Source organism: Lutjanus erythropterus, chromosome 14 (assembly GCF_056507025.1).
Source record: "Lutjanus erythropterus isolate fLutEry1 chromosome 14, fLutEry1.hap2, whole genome shotgun sequence".
Classification (NCBI taxonomy): Eukaryota; Metazoa; Chordata; class Actinopteri; order Lutjaniformes; family Lutjanidae; genus Lutjanus; species Lutjanus erythropterus.
The window spans coordinates 9654171-9682069 of record NC_139330.1 but is presented as its reverse complement, the minus strand read 5'-3'; the positions used below and the strand labels follow the sequence as shown (position 1 = coordinate 9682069).

The window sequence follows — 27899 nt, the reverse complement described above, 5'->3', positions numbered from 1 at the left end:
GCCGGCAGCAGCCCGGGAGAGAGGAAAGAGATTTAAAAAAAGAAAAAAGGTAGAGATCAAGAGGGGATGGGAGAGTCTGATTTAATCAGATGCAGGACTTCACCTCTGCACTGGGTAGCAGGAGGTTTATCATCATTTAACAGCAATAACTGTCCATCTTTATCCCATCCACATTCCCCTTTAAAGAACACTTACTCTGCGTGCATGTGGGACCCTCCCAGCCCTCTTTGCAGACGCAGGTGAACGACTCCCCGGTCACCACACAGGTACCTCCGTTCTCACACGGGTTTGGAAGGCAACTTGAGTTTTTGGCTGAGGAGGAGAGAAACACAAAGAGAAGTTTTGTCAACAAGTTTTCCCACCCATTCTTGAGAACTGGGACAAATCATGTCCTGCCAAAAAAAACCCTTAAAAAAACATTACTACTTACACTCTTAATTCCAGGGGTGAACATTTATTCTTTTGCTTTAATTTTTTTTTCTAAAGTAGAAAACCCCCGTGTCCCAGACAAGAATTCATAACTTCGAAAAATTTTAAAATCAGTTAAAAGCGTGAATACTGCTTAAACATGGGTAAACTTTCTATTTTTAAATAAAGTCATTAAATATTAAATCATGCTATCAGATGTGTCATAACATGTAAACTTTGTTAAAAATGAGAGAAGAGAGCTGATGTCAACAAAAATCACTAGGACGTTGGCCTGCTACAAGGTTTTAATAGCAAAGAGTTTGAGCTTTTAAAGTATATTTTCTGAACATAATTGAGTAAAAATCAAAACCCTTAAAAATACTTTTTTCCCAAATTCTCAAGAATGATAGAAGATTATCAGTTAAATCAGCGCTTTTGAACCTTAAATCGTCACACAAAACTGCTGTTGGTTTGTCTTTTTTCCACCAGGTTTCCGTTTTCTCTGAGGGAATCTGCATTCCACGTCTTTGAAGTGTATTGTCAGTGCAATCAGGGATTTTAAGCGGATATCTGTCAGCACTCACATGAGAGGGAGAAATGGGCGAGGAGCAAGACGGGTGAGGGGGGAGCGTTGACAGAGTGAAGGGATAAAAACTGTTTGTGGATCTCGTGGATCTGACAGATCTGATTAATATTGGAGACGAGACGGAGCTCTCCCACTCAGAAATCTTCTCTGTGGTGTGTGTGTGTGTGTGTGTGTGTGTGTGTGTGTCAGACATGAAACCAAACCGCCGTGACTGTGTTGACTCACCTATATTGCATGTCGTACCCTCCCAGCCTGGGGAACACTTGCACTGGAACGTGTCGCCCTCGTCGTGGCAGGTGCCTCCGTTGTTGCATGTGGCTTCATCACACTGACTTTCACCTGAAGGGAGCATTTAAAGTCTTAAAACTTTGCTTTTAAAGCTGTGAATTCACGTGAATCTGACTAAACACACACGTATTGTATAGAAGATGGGGTTAATTATGTACAGCCATAAGCACATACCATGAGCTTGCACAGGCAGACTACATGGGTGTGGAAAAAAACAAAAATAGGGCTCTTACGGGAGTGGCACGTCTTTCCCTTCCAGCCATTCTTGCACTCGCAAAAGAAATCAGTCACCAGGTCTCGACATGTCCCTCCATTATGACAGGGGTTGGTGCTGCAGTCGTCGATGTCTGATGGAAACATCGGACAGGAGTGTGATTTATGGGCTGTACATCCAACACATCATCAAACAGACTATTTTATGATGAACAGTCCCATGAAGGAGGCATAGGTTTGTTTTAGGTCACAGGACAAATAGTCCTACTCACTGATCTCGCAGTGGTCGCCCTCCCAACCGTCGCCACAGATGCACTGGTACACGCTCACTTTGTCGATGCAGGTGCCTCCGTTCCGGCACGGATTACTCTCGCAGTCGTTGATGTCTGATTTTTTTAAAACACAAGTGAAAGATCAGATAAATGGGAGATTGAGAATGTTTTTTGTGATTTGTATTCTGTTCTGCGGGGTCTTACTCTCGTGACAGTAGGTGCCTCTGAAGCCCTCCTGGCACTCGCAGCTGAATTGGCCCCCAGCCTGGCTCCGGCAGCGGCCGTGAGGTCCACACACATTCGATGAAATGTAGCGCTCTCCTCCTGGTGTGCTGTTTGACGCCACGGCAACAGTACAGCTGTCAATCACTGTGAAGAAAGTGAAAGAGTATTTAGAAAGTGAAAGAGGCCTGTTTGAACAACCATTTGTTCCAAATCATTGAAATGCGGTTTGTAACAAGGGGGGAATTTAGTTTAGCAAGTTCTACTGTGCCACAAAAAGAGGAAGACGAGGACCGACTGTACCACGTGCTCAGAGCAAGTACACCCTGTGTTCGGGCAAGTGTAATGCCTCATACAACTGTCCAATCAGGTAAGTGAAAAATTAATGTCATGTCTTTATCTACTTTCCCGTGTTTCAGACTATATTGGCAGCTCTGATCCCAAATGTGCTGTGCAGTGGAATAACAACCATTGTTTTTGGCTCACGATGTTCCTCCAGCCACCTAAAACTGTCCAGTGTTTCTGTTACATTTATTGCCGCCGCCGCTGCTGCTCCTCCAGACTTTTATGAAATGCCATTAAGTTGTAATTGTACGACTCTGCAGAGCTGTCTGCTTCAATGAACTCATAGCTAGCTAGCTAGCTAGCAACTATGAAGCAATAAAATATCTCACACGAAAACGGGATAGATATGCTTATCCCTCTGAAATCTATTTGGAAGGCCATTTTTGACTTTCCTCCTTCTCAACCGGGTGCTTGTGCTTTAGGTGGTAAAATTAGTTTGTTGAATTGTCTCTTTTGTTGCATCAGTCTTCTTGCACGTCTTGAATATTGCTATGGTTTGTTGTACATCTAACCTTTTGTAACAAACCACTTCCACAAAGTGGTTTGTTGGGTCAAACCCATTACTCAAGTAGACCAGTATCAAGTAGTATCAAAACTTCTCCAGTCAAACAATATCTATATTCAATACTTTTTGTGCAAAAGGGAAAAGCCAGCTAGTCACTGCAAGTGTTCTTTGATTTACTGCAGCATTTAAGCAGCTACAACCCATACACTCCATGATGTGGCAGACTTATAAGTTTAGCATGCTGAGATATGACCAAAATGAAAGAAAAGGTATTATTAGTGTATAATCACCTAAAAATAAGAATTGTGTTTTTGTTACCTTAGATTGAGCCATTTATATCTACAGAGGGAGCAGGTCCTCCTCCATGGAGGCTGCCATGTTGCGCCACCATGTTTCTACAGTAGCCCAACATTTACAAACCAAACACTGGCTCTAAATACAGCCTTTCACGTTTTGCACATGCTCTGCTGCCACCACAGGTTCTCCCAACGCTTTGGAGGGAAGAGTGAGATGAGGTGTTTGCAATCCGCAAGCCCATTGCTACATACAACTAAATTCTAAACAACTGGTCCTTTTAAGGATGGCAGTCTACAGGATAACAAGCTTTACAGATGAAAACGCCAATGAACTGTTTGAAACTTCCCATCCGGTGAGAAAAACAGTATCTTTCTGAATGATAGAAGAAACAGCGATAAGCTGTTCTGCTTTCATAAGCAATTCAGAGTGATCTTTTTCACTATGCTCTGAAATCCCTTCCTTTCCCCCTGTCTGATCAGGTTAGGCGAGTGGGGTGAATTTGCTCCCCTGTAATCACTTAATTCTTGCCAAGAGCAGAGAGAATCTCACCGTCTGGTATCTGACTCCGTGGTTGGTCCACTCACTCAATTACACACACAGAAAAATGTGCACATTCATTGAGGGGGAAAAAGAAGAGGTAGCCCACCAAGTCATTACCAAGAACACACACAGTGCTATCAGCCTGTTGCCAGATTTTCAAGGAACGCAGAGGAGGGGGAGAATCACTGGAAAAGCTTCGCTGAGGAGATGGAGGGGGGCATCCATCAAGGGAGCTACACTCACAAAAAAAAAAAACTGCTCACCTTGGCCAAGAAACTTCAGTGCATGAAACTAAAACATAGGTATTGCCCTCATGGGAAAAATGTGGGCAAAGTGTTCAGGCAAATGGTGAAGACCTGGCCTTATTCAGCATTTTACTGCAGCACGCTACACAGATCACCTTACAGAAACGCTCTGGAAAAAGACAAAGAGCGAGAGGCCTGCGGTTCTTGTCGGCAGGAGACGTACCTTTACATGTGGTGGTGCGACAGTGGTCTTTGAGGTGGGAGCAGTTTTTGCCCTCGTAGTCCTCCGGGCAGGCGCAGAAGTAGTCTGTGGCCAGGTTGAAGCAGGGCGCCCCGTTCTGACACGGGTTGGGAGAGCAGTAATCGATATCCAGCTAGGGCAGAAAGGTATTGAATAGAGAGCGGTGAACCTGATAGCTGACATAGTTTCTGCTACACTAAACAGAGCAAAACCCACAGCATCCTCCCTACAGGCTGTGCCAGGAAACAACACACGCACAGCACTTGGAGGAAGGGGAAAAACAAGGCAGAGACATAGGAGCCGTCCTCTGAGTCTGGGCTTCAGCACTGAGGAATGTATCCCGCTGTAGCCAGGAGCAGCTTCAACAAAGCACTCCCTTTTAAAAAGGAGGACTGTGGAACAACAGCCATTTAAGAGGGTGGGGCAGGAAAACTTTACAACGAACCCAAAGATACAGCACTGCTGGCAGAAAGGGGACTAAGAGGAGGGCAAGGGCTTAAGATGCTAAATGATAGCAGGGAGGATGCACACGTGTGTTTAATTGTGTCTGTGATAACGGTGGGAGAAGTGTCTCACCTGGCAGAGGTTTCCTGAAAAACCAGCCAGACACAGGCACTGGAAGCCGTTCACTTCGTCCTGACAGCGTCCACCATTCAGGCACGGCGAGCTCGCACACTCGTCGATGTCCCTCTCGCAATGCTCGCCGGCGAAGCCAGGCGGGCACACGCAGCGATAGCCGTTCACCAAGTCCTGAGAATGAGAGAAACCGGGGTTAACCTCACGCACCCGCAAATTTGATTAACTGCTCTGACAGGGCGGGGTCCAAACAATAACTGTCAAACCAGCGAGGCTGAGAGGGAGGGGGAAGGGCTGCGACAAGTTTGGAGGAACATTATCACAGCTCTGCAATTATTTCAACACATTTTCCTGGCACGGGCTCAACACAATAATGTTTATGGTAATTCAATCTAGTGTGGTCAAGAAACTTGTGTGTCCCTCCCTTAGAAACCCCTCTGAACCCACTCCCCTCAGATTTGATTTCAGAGAGGAATTCCACAACAATTCCACTGTCGGTTTGGAGAGAACAGTTTACAGCAGCTATTTATATAACCGCTGTAAATGTCTCAGGCTAAGAGAAAAAAAGACAATAAAACAAACAAACAAGCTGGCAAACAAAAGCAGCGATACCAGATAAAGCTGGATGGTTTTTGACCCGACACGTACCTTGCAAGTTCCCCCATTCTGGCACTGCTCCTTGCAGTCGTTTATATCTGCACGAGAAAACAAATCTGAGGATTAATTCTCAACAGCTTGACTAAATAGTCCGTCTTTGAAAACAAGTCTGTGCTTTATGTTTCCCATGCTAGGGGCCTTTAAAAACATTGTCGGAGCTACAGAGCGCTCTGCAAGAGTTGGATAACGGGGCTGCAGAATCAGTGCAACACAGAGTATTGAGCAATCCCGTCTGCTGCCAAGTGAAACTAGTCCTGGGATTGTTTTGAGCCACATCTAATCACCGCGGGCCTTGGCCACACACAGGGCTAATAATGATACAGCAGATTCATTTACACTGCAGGAAAAGGCTGCACTTGTCCAACTGTTTGCTTCACGCCTTCAATTCAGCTTCATTTGTACTGAATGAACACAGACAAAGAAGGAAAGGAGGCAGGCGCTGGACAGCTGCGGCCGACAGCCTTCAACTCACTGCTGTCGCAGTTCTGCCCCGTCCAACCAGGCACGCACTCGCAGAAGTATCCACCAATCAGGTTGCGGCATGAGTTGGCATTGACACAGGGCTTGCTATCGCATTCGTTGGCATCTAGAGAGGGAGAGAAAGGGTTTGTGGCATTTGCACGTGCAGCTGACAGGCGTGAAGTGGTGGTAAAGAGGAAAACGGGCAGTGTGGCTCACCGATCAGACACGTCTTCCCCGTCCACTGTGAAGGACAGTGACACTTGTAACCGTTAACCAGATCCTGGCAGGTGCCTCCGTGATTGCAGGGGTTTGGAGAGCAGTCGTCAATATCTAAGCAGAAGAAGGCAAATCTGGTTATTCAACATCAAGGTTCAAAGTAGATGTTTCTTTTCCAAAAGTCAATTTTTACATGTCCCTGTACAAATTGTGCCATTTATGAGAAGTTATCGAATAATAATAAAGACTTAGGTTAATTGTTATGTTAATCTAGGGCTGCAACATCTATAAAATGTCAGACTCCTGCAGGACGAAGGGAGGAGGACTCTGTTTTTACATGGATGATGCTTTGTGTTCAAACAGTCAATGTTGATGGACAATGTTTCCCAGTTGTTGAACTTTGTGTGTGTGTATGTATATATGCATTTATTTTGTTTTATATTTTTACTGGCTTCTCTTCCATTCTGAATTTAATTAACGGTCTGTATATATGTTTTATTTCCAGTGTATTATGAAAGAACTACAATTCTAATTTTATTGAACAACCCTATGTTGTATAGTGATAATAAATATCCTTGAATCTTTGATGCCACTTTTATAGAGTTGCATTAAGTTCAATACATTTTTTCCTCCAATGACGCATTTAAAAGCAAGACTGATCACTGTGCAGCCTGGTCATATTTATCAAAGCAGACCCAGCTGTGGTGTGTAGACTGACACGGTATCTCCTCTCATAAGAAAAATAGCTACGTCTAAAAGTAATAAGTTGAAATTGTTTCTTTCATCTTATATGGATTAAGTGCAAGTTCTGTACGGATGTGAAACAGTCTTAAAAGTCTTAAATTGAACTTGTTGAAACCTGCAGAAACCCTGTAAAGTTTTATTCACATTTATGCACACACTCTGACGCATTACCCATTTTCCTGGAAGTTACAGCAACTAACAGCAAATGCACCATTACCTTGAATAAATTACTATTTCTCTGCGTTCAAACATTTTTGGAAACATTTGGGATGACGCAAGTACACAGCTCAACAAAATATATAACATATGTCTAGAGTTTTTAGACATTTCAATGCAGAAATTATAGTTTTAATGGGTGCAGGTTGAGTGAAGTCTTACTGATAGTGCAGGAGGGGCCGCTCCAGCCTGGCGCACACTGACATTCGTAGCCTTGACTGGTTTCTGAACAGCTCCCTCCATTAGAGCACGGATTGGACAGACAGGCATGTTCCGCTAGAACGAGAAAGAACATTTTTGAAAATCAGGTCACACACACCCTTGTGAGTCATTTGAAGAGGAAAAATACACCCTTGGATAGACCTTTGGTCAATTTATGACACTTATTTTATGATCAAATTTGTAAAATGTACCGTGTTGGACGAACTTTCGCCTTTTTGGCCGATGACCTGATATTTAGATTGATGCATTTTTGCTTTTGTAGCTGCCATGAGTATATTTCTCTGTGACATCATGTGGTCTACAATTGCTTTATTATTCACAAGAAAACAAATCAGATGCAAAAGCGCATTTCAGCTTCTGACTCTCGTCCCTCGAAAACCTCACTCCTCTGCACAGGACCTCTGTCTGCAAAGCACACACCCAGGGGTCGACTCCTTCCCTCACCCATCACCTACCCCCTCCTCCTCCCCTCATGCCCCAAAAGCCCGCTCAAAGTCCCCCCCATCTCACTCTCATTACCCGGCCGGCAGACCACACTACCAGGAAATCATCTTTCATGCTAAGTTGACCTGACCAACGCACCGTGACTTCCCTCTGACTCCCCGCCATTCTTCTTCTGAGAGGCGGCACAAGATGAGAGACTGGCGGGAGGGCGAGCGGGAGCGGGGGGGGGGGGTCTCCTTTATGGACGAGTTCAGGATGAGTGGGTCCCAAATGAATCAAAAATGAATGATTCACTCATGGTATAACTAGGCAGTTTGAGGTGTTCGGCGGACAGCTCTCGGTGTGGAGGAGGGGGGGAAGAGGATGCAGCGCTGCAACCCCGGGCCTCGGTGTTACAATAGCCTGACGTATCCCCTGGTCGGAGGACCTCCTGTTATGAAGGGCACGGTTTCCTGACATCTCCGCAGTTAAGCTGTCAGCACCCCGCGAGGCTCAGATTTAATGAGGAAAAAAACATCATCTCCACGGTAAGTGTTCGCAGCAGCTGAACCTTCGCACCACACCCATCAGTCTTGAGTGCCGGAGGAGCAGAGGGATGACCGGCGGCCCCTCAACCTCAAACTGGTGGATTACCTGACTTGGGGGCCACTCGCGCTGGAGTGGAAACAGATTATTACCGAGTTACCACCTCCTCTGATTACAAACTCAAGGCACCTCTGACCTCTTGTCTGTAAACTCAGTGAGCCCCAACCCTATTCCACTTGACCCCATGAGATTAAACCATCTTTTAATTTTAATTTTTAACGATCGAAATGAGCTTTTAACGGAAATTAGATAATATTATTTTAACAAATGGGTCCATTTTACTTCACATGCTCAACATAAAACGACACGTGTGTTCAGAGTTTCATGTATAAATTTCCTCTGATTTCACTTTGCTAATTCGATCTGTTACTCTGGCTTCAACACGCCACACTGACCAGCTACAGCAACCTCAAAAGGGTCAAAACTCAAAATGGATTTTAAAAAAAAGTAACATGATAGTGTCAAATCAGGAGATAAGTGTATTGTTCCAGCCCTAATACCATATAGACTATCTTTTAAAAGAAGAAAATGTAAAAAAAAAAAAAAATTGTTCTCAGAGCATAAAAACAGTAATCTGTTGATCTTTACAAACCAAAACTCAATAGTCAAACATTTGACATAGCCATTGGTGCTAAAAAGAAAAAAATGATAAAAATCAAATCAAGACTTTAAAATCAAAAGTCAAATTGAATCTTATGTATTAATAAATAAAAGGAAGGGAATCTTGGAGCTACTTTGCTCCATTTTCGTTGCTAAAAATAATTTTAAAAAATATGATTTAGCCAGAAGAAGCAGCAGGAGACAACATATTCTGACTTTTAGTCCCTCTTATGTGTCAACATCTAAAAAGACTGGTTTCAGCATTCCCCATTATGCAACTCGATCGCCTCCCTACATGGTTAATGTCCACATCTTTCAAACACCACACAACCCCAGTTCATAATGCAGGTTTCAAGCTCAATCCAAGATACCCAGACAACATCATCAGGGTTATTTTCTCAAGACTTTAGAAGCTCCCTACAGAACAACAGAAGACATTAAAGGTAGAATCAGAGGTATTTGCCTGAGGTGTAAAGGCAACAGAAAGATGGTTTATTGTCGTGTCTCATCCCCCAGGACGTCAAATACCAATGTTTTGGGTTGGTAAAGTCTCCTGAGCACAGCAAAATAAGAAAATACAGGCAGAGGGCAGAGTCTCTGCAGATACAGCCACCGCCACACACTTACAGTGGGTCATAAGTGGTGATTAAAAGGGGATATATTTTTATGAATCTGTACATTGTTTAAAGTAAATTGAATCTTATCTGTAAATCAGGGGAGTGGCCCTTTAAAGCTTGCTAGCAAAAAGCTATCTTGCAGAAGATCACTGACCTCTCTCACAGGTGGCACCAGAGTAACCCTCAGCGCAGGTACACTGGTACTTGTCGGGTCCCGTGTTGATGCACGTCCCTCCGTTCAGGCACGGCTGGTGAGTGCCGCAGTAGTTCAGATCTGGGAAGAGGAGCGTTTCACACAGCTTTAGTTTGTTTTCACACAACACGGGCCGCTCCTACGGCCACTGCAACTGAAATCAGAGACGGGAATTAACCTTTATCGCAAAGGTGGCCGCCCCAGTTGGTGTCGCACAGGCACTGCCAGGGCTCTACACAGGTGCCATGTACACAGCCAGGGTGGGGGATGCACTTGTCACAGTACTGGCCCTGCCAGCCATACAGACACCTGCAAGACACACAGAGAGCCATGCTGTCAGCCTCAGAGGTGGGACACATAATCACTCGCTCTTGAGAATTGGGACAAAACTGTATTTTAAAGGGCTGATATGTTATGGCTGAGATACATCTGATAGACTCATTAAATAATATGACTATCAAAAAAATTACCAGTGCTTGAGCAGTATTCCCACCTTTTTTAAAAAACCAGGATGTGAGGCAGGGGTTTAGATTTTTAGGTATGCACAACAATTAAATTAAGAGTATTGGTATTGGTTAGGAAATGATTTGAACCAATTCTCAAGAATGGATGAAATAAAAATAAGCCCAAATATACGAACACATGCGACAGAGACACATGCAGAACATTCAGGCAAATTCACAAAAATCACAGCAAGGTCAGATAATCCCTGTGGTATCTGAAAGTGCTAAAATCCTAATCTTTTGTTTATTCCAAATTCCTTCACAAGCAACACGGCGATAATCTGAACTTAATGAACCACACTCTCACATATACAGCATGGAGCTGCACAAATGAAACAAACAAAGAGGCAGTATTCTCGCCCGCACAACTGGGCTGCGTCTTAAAAGACCACAAATGAATCTTAAGTAGCAGGGTGTTTATGCAACAGCTTTTAAACAATACTTGGGGACAGGGAAACAGAGGAGTATTTAGCATTTTACCAAACAGAAAAAAACAAAACACTAAATTACAGTTCCATTGGGACCTTTAGCACAGCTAACATTAGCATGCGGCCAGACGCTCCCTTTAACAACTCTGTGCCTGTGGCTTGGCAGTAGCGGCAGAGAGGAGTGTTCAGCCCTCCTCTCGGCTGTTACACTGCAGCTCATCCTGGTTCCCATGAGTCAGGAGTCAGGCTCGTGCCCCAAGGCTGAGGAGGGGAACGACACAGCTTGGCTGACCACTGAAATGTCCAGGTCCATAATTACACTGATAATGCTGCCCCTTTTTCTTCCTGGGCTCCATAATTAAGACGGCAATCCAGCCTGACTGATAAGTCCCCTCTTTAAAAGGTGGCGAGGTGGCAATACAGTTGCTGCTGTGGAGTCTAGCGACAGGAAACGCAGTGTCCCTCTGGGGGAGCGGCGCGCTGATTAGCCCCAAGAAACGGACGGACTGTAAAAATAAACGCGGTGGTTAAGTAAACCTCAGTCTGTGATTAAAGAGGCTATTCTTAAAAGTGTGCTAATCCTCTCCATGAGAAGCAGAGCAGGATTCCCCAGCAGGATCCCAAATCATTTACAGTTATTACACAGCCAAATTACTAGGGAATGTGACATTACATTGTGCAGCACTGCTGATGCACATAAGGATCGTAACCCTGTTAAGAAGCTGCATGTTGTGGCTGCACAGTTTTCAAACCAATTGTCTACTGTGGCAATCCTGGTCCACAGGTGCACTGTTATTACTCTGTTGGTAACAATGAAAGCTGAGGGTATCATTAAAAACTCCACTGCTAGAAGAAAATCCCACGGTGCGTCATTAGCCGTGGCTTTGCTGACATGAAGTTAGTGACAAGGAGGCTGCCCTAGCCTGCAGCCAGTGTTGCTATGTACTGCTGTTGTTGAACTCTGCAGCAGCCCAATGATGGGAAACTACTCACTAACTACAACAGTAGTAGAGCTTGCTGGGAGAGTTTGTTGGCAGAGCGCACGTAAAACAAGTTAAACCCAGAGCTTTAAATATAGCCACACCTGTACAGAGACTAAAGCAATTGAACCTCTTGTTCTGCCAGTGGCCACACAAGCTCTTACAAGAAACCTGATGATGTCAAAAGCTTGGGAAAAACAACAAAGCTGCAGCACAAAATGAACAAACCTGATCGTCCCTGCGCTTGATTTGCAGCCAAATCAGACAACTAAGAAAGCAACCAATGCCTGCGCTGTGGGAAGAGTTGGGCAGTGCAGCGGAGGGCCTCCTCCTCCTCCTCCTCCTCCAGGATGAGAAGGAGATACAACTGTTGCTGCACACAATGCCCTAGTTCTGATATCCATCTACGCCTGGCTTTTCCTCTGGCTGTGTGCATAAACAGCATTAGGAAGCCATTAGCTACACAAACAATACACTTTGAGGCTCATCCGAACGTTACACATGATTGGACTGATAAGGCTCGACTCATTAGAGGGAAACACATAAGGCTATATTTCCAACATGGAGTCTTGGCAGTCGAGCCGCTCCTTCTCTCAGACTGGCAGCTCCGGTCCAAAGCTCCACGAGAGATTTGCAGCTCAGCCTGCGTTTCTGCTAAAGCCCGGGTACTGATAGTCTCTTGGCCGGAGCACCAGGCACGTACAGGGGGAGATCCATGCCATGACAGACAGAACTGGTGCTTGGACACAATCCCTACATATCGGACTGATCTGCACCACATGCTTCTGGCAACGGCCTCCTTGAAAAGTAAAGGCACTTGAACAAACCACGTTTGACATTTTACACAGTAAAAATTCAGTAAAACCATAATGAATCACACAGAGCAGCCTGGGTCACTTACTTGCATCCTCCTGGCTCCTTACATGATCCATGTTCAGTGCTGCAGCCTTGTCGACAAATAGCTAGAAGAGGAGGTAGAAGAAAAATTACTGCCTGGTGACAAGATTCAAACTTAGCTCCATTTTTTAAGCATGTTTTAATTATAGCAATAAACAGGGTTGGGAGGGCAACTTTAAAAATCTATTCTGACACAATTACCTGTTAAAAAATCTTGTCAATAACCTTATTCAACTATCACAATATCACAGTAATTTATTTGATTACTTTAGCGCAATATAATATTTTCTGTTTGGTGCAGGTTTATTAATTCCTTCCTTTGTTATGGACGAATTAACGTTTAGATCAACAGCAGTAATTGTGCACATTTAAATATACTTTACTAAGTAATGTTGTGCTATTCACACTTAACACTCACCAGCTACAGTCCAAAATATTTTTCAGTAATAGTAATGACGGTTAGGTAGCTAATTAGATTACTGTGTACCTAAAGTTTACGGTTGGTGCGTGTAGCTCACATTACCTAATGTACACATGGTAGTGTATCATTTTTTTATTTAAAAATGTATTTTAAGATTGTAATCCTGTTAATTATCCCTATTTATTACTAAACAGACCTGTAAAACAGTTACATTTTTCTGTATCCTAATTATATAGTCCCATTATATGTAATCATTTACTAACTAAGCCTAGTAGTAAATGATGCAATTGCGACCCTCTGACATTTTAACCTGCGAGGATGAATACTACCATCGACAATCAAACTTGACCTGCCATATAACACAATAATAAGAATAAGAAACTGTCTACTGCCCAGGCTTATTTCCTGGTAATAAAAGTTTACTCCTGGTCATATAGGCAATGAAAAGCTTCATTTGACTGGAAAAGGAAGGGGAAAATTCAGTGAGAGTGCAGACAACAAAGTCCTCCATTCAATGCAAACCACGCAGCAGACAGCGTATCAGCATGAATCACAGATTACAGTCTGGCTGTGAGCTTTAGAGGACTCATTCACAGCCATAAAATAGTAATCCAAGTGTCTTAAACTGCTGTCTTGATCAGTATTTCCATTTTGAAATGATGTCATCCATCACTGTATTTGAGCAGGGCCTCACCTGTGTTGCAGTCAGGTCCAGACCAGCCTTCCAGACAGGTCTTGTTTCCATTGTAGTCGCATGTGTAATGCCCGAAGAACTCGTCCCGGGGCCGACAGAACTTGTTGCAGCCGAATCCGTAATAGTGCTCATCGCAGCTGACCCGAATCTGGTACTCGAACTGGGCCACAGGGCCGTTGTGAGTCAGCTTCTGCCAGTGCGGGCTGGGGTTGATCATGCCGGAATGAGAGGCTTTCTCTATCAACCCATCTGCACCTAAAATGTCAATTCACACAAAGACCGCAGAATTCTTGTTAAAAAATCCAATGTAGAGTTCAAATGTTTAAGCCAGAGAGAGAGAAAAGTGGAATGTACATTATGCACTTGGGAGTTGCAATGTTCTCCGTGATCACACAGTGGGAACCCAAAAATGCCCCAAAAATTTGGACACAAATTGCAGAAGATCTCTTAGATAGCAGATTATATGTAATTAAAGCAACTATGTGTGCTGGAGAGGAGGAAAAGTACAAGGAGGAAATGCAGAAAAAAGGAAAAGGCTGCCTGTAATGAGCACTCTTAACTGCTTTTTTTCTCACGCTCCCTCTCCAACTCTCCCTGGTTGGTTTCTGATTCTCAGGTTTACAGCTTGAGGATATTACTGGTCTCAGATGCTGCCCTCTGCATCTGCTCAGGCGAGGACAGAACCGCAGCCGCCATAAATTACAGCGTGAGGACACCGATGCCACAGTCACTGCTGGGAAGCCTGCCAGTGTGCCATCAGCACTTTTTTCTCACATACATTCTTGTGCTAACAGCAGTCAAAAAGAGGTCTTGAGTCAACTCGTTTTCACACAATTACAAGCATCTATGTGTACTTCAGATGGAGAGCCCAGCCAATGTTTTGATTATGCAATACTTAAAGGAGAAATCTGTAATATATTTACTGTAATAAATCATAAAATTACTATGATATGTCATCAGAAATTAAGGAAACATGCTAAGTTGAAATACTCGCAACTCTGACAACAACGCTACAGCTGGTGGTGAAATTTCCATATCCAATTAGACTTGACCCATTTGGCAAACATTCAGCATCTGTTTATGAGTCATAAAAAAATAATCAAGAATCTTTTAGAAGGAGTAAACATTTATCAGGGATGTATGTTAAAGGAGTTTGGCAAGCAGACTGCTGGCAGTCACTGAACTCAAACTCCTTAGTCTGTATTTTCGGAGCAGTGGGCTTTTGTTTTCAGGATAGCAGGCTTAACCTTACTTTGGCAGAGATTTAACACTTATAAACAGTTACAGCTATGACTGTATCCTGGCTTGTTATTGTCAAATTATAATATTGCACTCCTGCAGCCTGCCTGAGCTTCCTCGACTCTAAGGGAGCACAAGGTAGGGGGAAATAACTTGCTTCAGCCATTAACTGTATTTAATATTCAGGGACTCCTGTACTCCTTTAATGAGACTTAAAGGGACAGTTCACCCCAAATCTCCATCTCCAAAACTCTGCAACTCACACCAAAACAATCCAGATGGATAAACAGCGCTACTGGCCAGTAGAAAAATACATATTTTTGATTTTGGGGTGAACTGTCCCTTTAAGAGCACAGAGACTTAAACCCAGAAACCAATTTATTTTCATGTCAAACATTAGGGGGTCACGGCTCTGTCAAATGAGCAAGGACTGACCTGTGATGACACCCAGCGCAAACACACTCAAAGTGAGCAAACACCTCCAGACACTACACTGTACACATACATTAACACCACTCATTCACTCGCACACGAAGCCCTCGCTACTCCATATCTAAATCTTCCACCTGGGAGAGAATGAAAAATATGTCACAGCTGTTATTTACTGCACTCACATGAGCAGAGGTGGCTGACCGCTGGGTGAATCGCTCCTCTGTGTAGTATGATGCAATGTGGGGGGACAGCCTGCTGTCATTTATTTACTGTGCTGTGGTGTGTATAGGGGGGGTGGGGGCGTCGCACTGAATTCACAGTGCCCGGTAACATTTCACAGTGGTCTGGAATCCAGAGCTTAGCCGTGTGGCATTTCTCTACCGACCGCCGGCCTGCAGTGTCAGGAGTAGCACATCCTCGCTACCTGCTGCCTGGCTCGGAGATAAACATAAATCAGACGAGCTTTATAAAGCTGAGAAAGGTCATCTTGGAGCACCAAATTCACTTTGTGTGAAATCTGAACTTTTGAGCTGTAAGAAAAAGAGCCACTTTGTCCAATTTGAAAACAATATTGCAACCAAATTTATTTAAAACTAATATCAAGCTTTTAAGTTTGATTAGGACAGAGTTGCTGTTTAAGTATTAGCTGTGCCATATGAAGCTTTCAGCACTGTGAGCTCGTCTGGTAGAGCTCAGAGGGGCTTAACCAGCGTCGACTGTGTACATTCAGGCGGCTTTTCACACCAATGCCCTAATAGCTCTCTGGGGAGCGGCAAATACAGCAGAAAAGACAGAAACCTTGTTGACCTCAAGCAGACCTGCATAAACAAGCATGGGATAAGACCCTCCCCTGCAGCTGGAATCGCCACGCTGTCGCCAATCTGACCGCCCTCTAACAGGAATCCCAAATCTGGCAACCTGGAGTTTAGATTCAGCATGTTAGCACGGGAGGAACGTCCACAGTCCTCAGTGTACAGCCCACCTGTGCCAGAGGTAACGTTAACCTCATGGCTCAGAGGACCCCCCCACACACACACACACACATACATACATTATGGCTGCAGGCTGGACGCAGCGCTGGGCCGGGCTGGGCTGGGGCGGTCAGATGAACTCTGTGTTTCACGCCTCAGTGACAGTGAGACAGTGTGACCCCGACCCTGGCTGGCAGCACCTGCCATCAGTCATCGGCCAAATGAAAACATTTTCATAGGGGGGGAAGCGCGGCCCCCTCTGTACTCATCCCCTCCTCTACCTCGCTAAACTTCCTTCTCTCTGTCTGCACCTCCCCACCCCCCTCAACTCCCCGCCGTCTGTCCTGTCCCCGCTTCTTCTTCTTCTTCCCTGTCCTGCTCTCCCGCCTTACAGGCACCTGTCAACACACTTTCTTAGCAGACGCACACCCAGCGGACCATGTGGAAGGGGCAGGGAGTTCAGGGAGAATAAACTTCCTTTCCTGACCTTCAACACAACTCCTCCCAGACACTGCCGCGAGGGAGGGAGGGAGGAAGGGAGGAAGAAGGATAGACAGAAAAGAGAAGGGGAAGGGAAGATGGAGATGCCAGACAAGGACGAATACTCACCACCGGTTTCATTGTTCAAGTCCAAGGCTTCCACTATCAAAGTGTAGGACCTCTGAGGAAGACAAGATAGAGAAAAAAAAAGGAGCATTAGCCAAGAGGAGGACCCATCAGGAAATCACTGTACCATAAAACAAAATTAGAAACATTAACATTTAATGATTAAGTGACAAATGTTTTGAAAAACTGGACAGTTGATATACTTTTGTTTGTTAGTTACCATACAAAGTAACTTGTGCCTGCATGATGTTTGTCCCTTTAACAAACATCACATGGCTCAAATAAACAAATGAACATATTTCCTTTTCTAAATTTATCATTTTCAATACTTCAAGTTAAAAAAAAAACCCAAAAAAACCAAAAAAACTGACTTTCCGGTTTCCCACGACCTCGCCAGCCTTGCCAATGAAGTTTCATCTCCCTCTCATTGAGTGAGCTCAAAACGAGGCAGAGTTCAGAAGCTGCTCGCTGTTAAAACTTATAACAATGGTCCCGTTGGTCTGATTAAGACAGGATAAGCTCAGAGGTCTCTGCATCACAACGATTAGGATGACAGACACATGGGCAGTGATCTGGCAAAGCTGGACACCCGAACAGCAGGAGGGTGTCTGAGGGACCAAAAACCAGCCAGATACAGCAGGGCTGCACAGGACAGACTTGAATAATGACTAAAATAAAGTCAAAATTTTAAGTAATGGCACATAGAGAAGGATACCTCACCCTACAGTGCCTAAAATATGGCTTAATCTCAGCCACGGCAACCTTGCTCTCTCTACAAACATTTTTCCATGTTTACAAAATGTGGCGAGAGAAGTCAGGGGGTGATTTCCAGTGTTCTGAGAAAGCACACGGTCAGTGGTTTCGCAATGTATATGAGATTAGGGCCTCAACTAACAATTAGTTTCATTGTCAATTATTTTCACAAGGAATCGATTAGTTGTTTCTTCTTTAAATCATCAGATATTGATGAAAATTGTTTCCCCAAAACCCAAAATGATGTCCTCAAATGTCTTCTTTTACGGTTACAAATGAGTAAAGAAAATATAAAATAAAATATGTACATTTAGGAAGCTGGAATCAGAGAATGTTATCCTTTTTTTCTGAAGAAAAAACTCAAAGCAATTAATCCATTATCAAAATAGAGGCCAATTAATTCAATAGTTGATTAATAATCGATTAATTGTTGCAGCCCTAGACTAGAATAAGTCAAAACCTTAAAATAAGGGCACATAAAAAAGGATACCTCATCCTGTAAAGCCTAAAATGTCTTCATCTCCGTCACGGTAACTTTGTTCTCTTTAGAAACATTTTTCCACATGTTTATAAAATGTGGCAAAAGAAGTCAGTGGATGATTTCCAGTGTTCTGAGAAAGCACACAGTCAGTTCTGTTTTGCAATATATATGGGATTTTCAATTTTATGTCGATTCATATAGTAATTATTTATGCAAAAATTGCAGAAAATGCTGCTTTCCTGCTTTTCTCTGTTTATGAACATATTGAACTGAATATCTTTGGATTTTGACAAGACAAAACTCCATTACCTTGGACTTGAAAAGACTGTTATACACATTTTTCACTGACACTGCAACCCTAGACTAAACATGACAATTAACTTTAGTCCTTGATGTTATTTGATAACCACTAATAACAATAATACATTTCTGACCCACTTATCCGATCAGGCAAGTAAAAAGATATTAATGTTGGACCTTGTATAGTTTAGGGCTGCAACTAAGAATTATTTTCATTGTTGATTCATCTGTTGTTTATTTTCTCAATTAGTCAATTAGTTGTTTGTTCTATAAAATGTCACAAAGTGGTGAAAAATGTCAGTTTTTCCAAAACTCCAAGGATATTCAGTTTACTGTCACAGAGAAGTAGAGAAACCAAGAAATAGTCACATTAAGAAGCTGGCATGAGAGAATTATGACTTTATTTTCAAAGTAGTTGGCAATTAATTTAAAAACTCGATTAATGATTGCAAATCTATACAAGATTTTCAATTTTATGCTAATATATAAACCTTTCTAGTGCCATTAAAGCTGTGAACAATCCAAAGTCAAGTGCTGAAGGACACTGCTTTTCAGGCAAAGTCAACACAGGCAGAAAAATGTGTCTGTAAAAGTATATGTGATGGATGGAGAGGCAGGAAAAATCGCATGGAAGGAGAGACCGAGAGAGGGTGAATGAGTGCTACACTCTGGAGGGCCTGTCTTGATTTCAGCACTCCCCGAAAAACGCTTTGTCCGATTCAGGGTCGGTAGCGCTCACACCGATATCAGCTTACACATTCACACTGGCCTGTGCCACAGTCATGAGGGAGCAAACAATGTGTCTGCGAGAGAGCGCGCATGACAGACTCAGAGAGAAAGTATGCGATTGTGAGAAAGTGTAGTCCACTTACAGTGCCCGAGCATCCACTAGAAACACCTACTTGTTATATTCACACACACGCTTGCCCCTCGCAGCGCTGCGAGGAGGCATTTCAGACATTCTGTGGCCCTCTTTCTGCTGCCGCGCTGACTTCACGGTAAACAAACCCGCTTGAAGGAAACCCCCTGTTCACTTTCCATAGAAAGAAAAAGGGTATGATATGACTCACTCCTTTTTTTTTTCATGGCTTCACCTTGTTTTGTCAGCCGTTCAACTTTCCATCATTCCAGGAGACATTTGTCTCATCCTGTGCCAACGTTTCGCTGCAATCAGGGCAGCTATTATTTGGAATGCTGGTCTCATCTGCAACACAGGGTTTTACAGTACATACTGACTCACAACTGGCTGCAATCACCTGACACAGAACTTGAGTAGGTGAGTCAGTGGTAATGTGATACCTAATCATCTACCACTGTGACCAATCCTAACAACAGAGCTGCAACAATTAGGAAATTAATTCATAAGCTGATCAAAAGATAATTAGCTGCCAACTCTTGATATTTGATTATTGTTTTTATTTTTTAAGCAAAAATGTCAAATATTTGCTGGTTCCAGCTTATTAAATGCGAGGATTTGTCGATTTTCTTTGTCATTTAGGACAGTAAATTAAGACTCTTTGGGATTCGGACCGCTGGTTGGACAAAAGAAGCAATCTGAGGACGTCATTTTAGGCTCTGGGAAATTGCGATGAGCATTTTTCACAATACTGTTGGAAATCATTGACAGATTAATCAATAATGAAAATAATTGTTTGTCGCAGCACCAATTAAGACTAAGAACAGGAGTTCTCTGGGCTCTGTTAAACATCAAGCAGGATCATGTAGAGCTGCAACAATTAATCGATTATTAAATTATTGATAACTGGTGAATCGTTTGAGTGATTTTTAAGAAAAAAAAAAGGTCAGTAAAATGATTGTAGGCAAAACAAGACATTTGAGCGCCCCATCTTGGGCTTTGGGAAACCCTGACATTATATAGACCAAAACTAATCGACTAATCTAGAAAATAATCAACACATTAATCAACTATGAAAATTAGGGTTAACTGCAGCCAAAACATGATACTAGGGTCGCAACTAATGATTATTTACCTTACAGATTATTTTCATTTGCCTGTGTTTGGTCTTTAAAATGTCAGAAAAAGGTGAAAAATGTTGATAGTAATGTCTTGTTTGTCCACACGCTAAAGATATTCAGTTTACTGTCAGAGGACTAAAGAAACCAGAAAATATCAATGTTTAAAAACCTCACTGTTGAGAAATTGAAACCAGAAAATTTGGGTATTTTTTCCTTAAAAAAAAAAAAAGACTAAAAATGATTAATCAACTATCAAAACAGTTGATTACTTTAATAGTTGACAACTTATCACTGTTACAGCTCTAATCATGTTATTGCTTTGATGTTCACCTCGTGTTGCTAAAGGGCTTTAGTGTTAAATTCCCCTTTGTGGGAGTCATTTTCCCAGCCTGTGCAGCTGCACCTGAATGCATCATTCCAGTGTCTGCACTCCCACCTCCATGCCTACACAGACTTCTGACACATTTTTTGGGTCGGGACAAAACTATCTAAAGAAGACAACCCAAAACACAACCCACATACTGAATGAGACAGTGCGGTAAACCTGGTGAGGTCATCCTAAAAACGGGAACCCAAACGCGACATGAACACACATGAATCGAGTAGGATGAAATTTTAATATTAGTCAGCATTGCAACATTAAATTGACGCGGTTGTGACTAATAGGAGAAGCTGCGAATAAGAGAAAAAAAATCTTGTATTACAATTTGAATTTTACCACACTTAAGTCACCCTTCAGTGACCCTGCAAACTATCCGAACATTTTGAACATTATCACTTTACAGGCAGTTAAGAGGAACAATGGATCCCTGCCAAATAAAAACATCAACCAGCCCGGTTCACCTGCTTCACCGTGAAACTTCCCACAGCGTGCACAGGGGAAAGAAACAAATCATTAAATCACTGTGTGGATTCTTGTCAGGAGGAATAAAGTTTAATAGGTTACTGGCTGATTCCTTTCAAGGCAAATCTAAGGGAACATATCAACACACCCATATCTTGCACGAATTGGGCTTGCCTCAACATGGTAGCTATTGCAGCAGTGTGATCATCATCACCATGGACTGATTGTGTATTAGCACTACATAAACACAATCAAGGCCCACACCATAAAAACACATAGTAGCTTTAGATAACAATGTTTACTATTCGCCTACTTGTCTGAAAGTTGCATTGAGTTCACGTCTTAAGATCTACCGGCTTTATTTTATCCAAAAACAATTTCATAATGGTTTGATCTAACAAGTAGCCTCGCCATTATTGAGATAGTTTAGTTCCAGACCAAATAACTGCTTCCAGAAAGTGAGATACTGCCTGACTCCTCATTCACTAACACTCCATAACTCCCCGGCGGTTATCAGCTTGGAACCGTCTGCCACTGCCAGGTTCACTTTTCCCAGGCTCCCAGCTGACTCACAAATTCTCTTTGAACTACAGCGCGCACACACACATACACACACACGCGCACACACGTCCAAGTGCAATAAGTGTGGCCATATGTCTTCTTATCTTTCCTGGCCAAGCAGACACTGTCCAACAGACGAGCAACATAAGCGATAAAGATCATTCCAGTTCGAATCACAATCACTTGCCAAAGAACACTACTGAATCCTCTCAGTAGGGGAATTTTCCCAATACTCATCCCACACTCAACTGAAAATGGAGCCATCTGATGCGCCATTACGGTCTAATAAAATAAAAAGAGGTATGTTCCACGGAATAACAGGCAAAAGTCAAAGGTCTAAACAAAGGCAAGGCCCGTCAGATTAGGCTGATCTAGGCTTGCACTCAGCAGCACAGAGGAAATGTCAACAGTCCAGTCAAAGGGATGTTGACCTTCTGTATCAGTTTTCCTGAGTCAATCACTTCTATGGTATCAAACTGAGATCTAAACCAATGATTGGGACTGCTAAGTAGCACACCCTGTTTTGCCATGGCTCAAGCATGAAAAGACAACTCTCATAACCACTTTCAAAGCTGCACTGATGGACCAGGAAGGAAGGACTGTTTGCCAAGAGATTTTCATCATCAACAAGAGCTATTGTATGATCAACAGTTTATTAAATATACTGTAAAGAGGTATGACAGGCAGAGGATACAGCAGAAACTCACCCCGATTAAAGAATTTTCTCCTTTTGCCAACAAAAACAAGATACACGGCAAACAGATTTTGGATCCCTCGCAAGGCAAACAAGATCAAAACATGAACCCGGCACAGGAACGAACGTCACATCAAGCATTTAACTAAACAAGCAGACAGTCATCTGTCTTTTGCAGGGGTCACTAACCATTAAAGGAAACAAAAACAGGGCACAGGTGATCCAAATTAAATGTATTTGAGATGCATGTGGTGCTTGAAACAACTCTGATAAGCTGCAAAACCATTATGTAACGTCACACTGCAAAGTACGCTGAGAAAACCCGTGTTAAAGTAGAGGACAGGGTGAGGTGGAAAGAAAAAATGGAAAGAACACATTTCTTTTCCCTCTTTCACTTGAGTAATTTGCACTTAACTGCCACATCAGAGCAGACTATATAAAACAAACATGTCATTACTCCCACAGCCGCTGGCAGCGTTTTGCCCTCAGGACTGCTGACTATTGTTCTGCGACTCACCTGATCCCAGTTCTCAGACAGCTCCGACTTGTCAACAGTCGATCACAGTCGTGCCAACAGGTCTAAGAGGACACACCAGCGTGACTTAAGTGAAAGATGGGGGAAAATTAGGCTTAGAAATATGGGCGAAATTAGATTACTTGGGAAAGGACCATGTTGACATGCGAGCAGATAAGTGCTTCTAAGGGATCGACCCAATCCAATTTTTTTAAAAATGGTCTTGTCTTCTTTCCTTGTGTGCAACATGGATAAATATGCTGAGGTGGCCACAGTCAGCCTGAGAGAGCCAACTTCATCACTGCTGAGTCTACTACAACTGCTTCCTGTTGCTTGCCCTGCACTGGCATTACAGCTGCACTGCCTCTATTATGCTCTGTAATCCTCACTGTAGTCACTGAGGGCACACCATTGTCCCTGCTTGATACACTGTGAGGGCCCTCACTTCTCTGTGGAATAAAAGCATGCAGACGCAGACATGGGTGCATCGACACGGGGGGCTCTCTAAAACACTGACACCGCTATCGTTAAAGATGTCCAGCCCGACGGCATTCAGCTGGACGCCTGGCTCTTGCCCCTACCTGATCTGAGCACATGTGTGTAGCCTCATTAAGTGCAGCAGTTACTGTGGGTGGCAAGGTTAAAGCGATGAAATGCCTGGGGTCCAACCGAGCGTGACTTAAACAAAGCCCTTGGCCTGGACAAGAGGCCAACTTCATGCAGCTCACAAGAGAGGATGAAGGGGAGGTGGGTGGGGGGGCTTCGTGAACTCAGAGTACCCAACAACCCAATTGCACCACACTGCCATCTGTCCACAACAGCCAATCAACTGATGAAAAGGACAAAGAGTGATATCATACCTAACCTGACGATTGTGAATGTGCACTGAAGTAAAGCACTTGAAGTGAAGGATAAGAGAAGCTAACGAGCTCGTCTCAAATCTCACCGTGGGCGCTCAAAACTCCTGTTTTCTACAAAAATAAATTCATCCACACGTGAGATTTCTTAATTGAAACACAGACACAACAAAATGGAAATAACCTCATCGTTTACTGCAAGTTTCTACTGGTAAGGTAATCCCCTAGTTTTGGTACTTCAATGCAACTCCTGCCAAGAATATGTCAAGAATATCCTCCATTAAGGACATATAGGCCATTTAATATTTCATCAACATGTCAGAAAAGAAAATAAGTAAAGCAAGCCAAGTTTAGAGCTGCTATAATTAGTTGATTGAAAGAAAAGTAGATGCCAACTTTTTTAATAATTTAAGTAATTAGTTAAGTAATAAGTAATAAGTAATAATAAGTTCAAGTAATTTTTCAAGCCATTTTGCAAGCAAAAATGTCAAATTATTGCTGGTTCCAGCTTCTTAAATGTAAGGATTTGCTGCTTTACTTAATCATTTATGATCACAAACGAAGAGATTTTGGGTTTTGGACTGTTGGTTGGATAAATTTGACAATATTAAACATGTCACTTTGGACATTTTTCACAATTTTCAACATTTTACAAACTAATCATGCAAATAATCTACAGATTCATCATCGGTTGCAGCCATGACTGAGTCCTCAACCTTCAAATGGCAATAGGTTTAATTTCAATGTCAGCAAGCCCTGTTTTTAAGCAAGGGTGATTTTCAACCAGTAAGATGAAACTAATCTGGCTCAGAGTGTTCATGCCAACTTAGTGCTGCCATAGCGTGAAAATAAACAGAAACCTTTGTCTTTTAAAAAAAGGTGTGAGGCGCCAGTGTCTAAGTGGAGAGCAAATAAAAAATACTGACCATATCAAATTGCATGCTACCCTGCTGAGAACATTGTTTCACTGGCTGTGGGATCATAAGGAAAACACAAATCTAAATGATCTGTTCTGCCTTTCAGGTAACACACATAATAAAAATGAAAGGAAATCGCACAACATCTTCCAGTTCTTTCACTTATTCAGGCTGTCTGAGGCCACCGCTGTGTACAATGCTTGAAATTACAACAAGAACTTCCATCAGGATCGAGGTAAAAATAGCCTTGATGTAATTGGACACACACATACCAGCGGACTGTGCCTTTCACCCATCAGGCACAGTGGAGGAGTTTGCGGGCCAAGCTGTGGGGCCAGTCAGTCTGTGCTGCACAGTCCTGCTTTTTTCACTACATCGAAATGTGCTCCAGCATGGCAAATCATATCTCTCACAGAGCTACAACACTCCCACAGGCCTGTCAGGCCCATTTATTTACTCTGCGAAGAAGAGCTGACACTTGAGGAAACCAGAAAGTAGGTTTTCACTCTGAAGTTACTGTACTGTGCAACATGAGCAGCTGCCAGCCAGGGGGGCAGAGGAGGGGAAAATCTGGGAGAGTGCCGCTCACCCCCAGCTTTTCATCTCTCAACTTTTTATTTGTTGGATCAAGCCAGCCAGACATGGGAAAAATATTTATGAGAAACACTTCATGAATGCATCGTAAAAAAGTCAATTCCAACTGGATTATAGTAGATAATATAGTTTTAAAGAGGAGTACATTAAAACTCTGGGATCTTTGTCTTAAACTATGCAATTTTTATTCATAATAACGGGGGTCTACTGTTTCTTTTAACTGTAGATCATAATTTGCCCTCTTTTTCAGATTTACCACTGAACCCTGAGGTTTTATGATGTTCTAATGCAGGGGTTTGCAAACCTTTTCATGTCGAGCACATCAGACCACCCCCAATCTGAGATGATTTCATCTTCAGGAATCCCCTCTGAGTATTTTTTTAATGTTTAGATTTAAAGATAATAACGTCTTCTTGGTCAATCAATGATCAAACTGGGATCACATTGCTTCCCTTGTTGCTTCAGCGTCCAAAAAATGTGATAAAAGTTAAAATATTATATTCTAATTTTGGTGGGGACCCTCTACAACCCACTGAAGTACTTCTGTTGGTGCCCCTGACCCCGGTTTGAGAACTGCTATGCAAAGCAATTTAGGTTTAAAGATAATTTTAGGTTTTAGGATAATAAAATCTTCATGGTCAATTATCAAACTAGGATCACTTTAAATTACAGTCAAAACAGCCAACCCTACTTATTCCCCTGTTCCAGCTTCCAAAAATAGACTAAAAGTTTAAATATTCTTTTGCCTGGGACCCCTTACCAGCCATTCAAGGACCCCTGTTGGTCCCCGAACCCTAGTTTGAAAACCACTGTTCTAATGCAAATCAGGTTAAACGTTATTTAGACAGAACAGACAGGTCTGCTGAAGAAAAATACCCGCACCTGGTTAATGGGCGCAGATAATGAGGAGACCAGGGGGTCCTTCCTCTGAAGGATAATTCAATCGACTCATTCTTTGTTTGTTGTGTTTTCTATCCACTTTTTGGGGAGTGAGAATGACTGACGGACAGTAATTGCGCAGAATTGCCCTGCAAACAGACATTTTCTCCCCCTTTATTTGCGCGTCGGGAAACACAGACTTTTTTTTTTTTTCTTTTAGTTTTTCGAAGACTCCAACTCACCGGCCAGGCAAAACTGAAGGGCAAAACTATCCTGGATTTGTCATTCCTGACAGAGCTCTTGAAAGAAAAGGTATTCCCTCCGAGGACAGGCGTAGTTCCCATTCCGAAGCTGCAGGGCCCTGCAGCAGAAACCCTCGACTGGTATTCCTTCAGGCAAACTTTAAAAAACGTATCGCACTCGTCCCGTGTGCACTTTCTATCCGCCGTGCTCCTTGTGCCGTCACAACACATGCCGTTCAGCAGCTCTCCGTTCACATTGTGCATCGATAAGATTTGCAACTCGAATTGTCCAGACCCCTCTGACACCTGTTGGAGACAGAACAGTGAGTGCAATGGAAAACTTTGACCTCATTATATCAGAAAAGTTGCTACATTTTATACAACTAAGTTTTTTTTAAAGAAGAAGACGATGTAACACTAAACATTACATTGTTACATTAGTTGCACTTGCAGCAGGGTAGGTGGACACAGTGTTGCATGAGGCACGGTTACATGTAATGTTAGCATGGCCGCGCACATATTAACGCAATCAAAGTGAATCCAAACAGCTGAACTGAGTGACCCTTGCCCGCTCAAAGTCATACCTTCGTGAGAAAGCAGAGTAAAAAGGCAGCAACGACTGAGCCCCGTCTCAAAATCATGCCTCCGGACTGCTGTTGCCACTCGTTTGTACTAGTCGTCTGGCCGACACACGGCACCAGAGCTCTCCTCTGGTTTAAACATGCACGAGTGGGAAACAACACTTTGTTGAGCGGAGCACAAGTTCCACATTCATAGAAGAAGACCTCTTCCTTGTATGTCCCTCAGCCTCTGCGAGCTCTTCTTCCTTTATCCGACAGTTTCCACTTGTTGAGGAAAAGTTTTCACACAGTGGCCATGCGGCAGCCGAGCCCACTGCTCACTGACTGACTGACTGACTGACTGACTGCTGGCCCGAGCTGGAGCCGAGCTGCACAAGTTCAACAGGGAGGGAGTGTCTGCAGAGCCTCCATATTCATGAGGCAGGGCGCAGAGAGCCCGCCCCCTCACATTATGAGGATAATCATACACTCACAGATTGTTTCTCTGGCAGCAGGGATGTGGTGGAAAATAAGAGTGGAAATTATCTATGACCTGCAGTCATATTGATAATCATAAGTCATCACGACCACAAACCTAAACATAAATGAATTATATTCTCAGACGAGAATCAATTTATACCTCTGTATCCTCTTACATCCTGCGTTAACTGCAGTGCATACTGCACTCACCACAATTTAGACTATTACTTTACCTCATAAAGATTTATGTCAGCCTAAAAGGTGGGTAGACCGAGTTTAACTGGTTTTGCTCTCCTCTAAAGTGGTGGTTTTCAAACTGGGGTCCGGGACTAACGGGGTTTATATGGGTCCCCAGCAAACAAAGCAATAGAATACTTTAAT

The 27899-nt window shown here is 43.1% G+C and overlaps 1 protein-coding gene across 1 annotated transcript in view; it reads right to left on the bottom strand.

Annotated features, from left to right (window-relative positions):
* The window catches only part of jag1b (jagged canonical Notch ligand 1b), a 36892-nt gene extending 9481 nt beyond the window's left edge, over window positions 1-27411 (bottom strand). Inside the window, exons 1-18 of the mRNA XM_084736567.1 lie at window positions 27063-27411; window positions 26479-26784; window positions 16869-16920; window positions 13618-13872; window positions 12507-12567; window positions 9873-10003; window positions 9656-9775; window positions 7196-7309; window positions 6074-6187; window positions 5868-5981; window positions 5387-5433; window positions 4739-4912; window positions 4145-4295; window positions 1972-2136; window positions 1768-1881; window positions 1516-1629; window positions 1220-1333; window positions 196-312 (exon numbers count right to left, since the gene is read on the bottom strand). Of these exons, the coding sequence (XP_084592693.1) occupies window positions 196-312; window positions 1220-1333; window positions 1516-1629; window positions 1768-1881; window positions 1972-2136; window positions 4145-4295; window positions 4739-4912; window positions 5387-5433; window positions 5868-5981; window positions 6074-6187; window positions 7196-7309; window positions 9656-9775; window positions 9873-10003; window positions 12507-12567; window positions 13618-13872; window positions 16869-16920; window positions 26479-26784; window positions 27063-27119 (2320 nt within the window). The 5' untranslated portion in view covers window positions 27120-27411. The remainder of the gene's footprint in view (window positions 1-195; window positions 313-1219; window positions 1334-1515; window positions 1630-1767; window positions 1882-1971; window positions 2137-4144; window positions 4296-4738; window positions 4913-5386; window positions 5434-5867; window positions 5982-6073; window positions 6188-7195; window positions 7310-9655; window positions 9776-9872; window positions 10004-12506; window positions 12568-13617; window positions 13873-16868; window positions 16921-26478; window positions 26785-27062) is intronic.
* Between the last annotated feature and the right edge of the window lie 488 nt (window positions 27412-27899).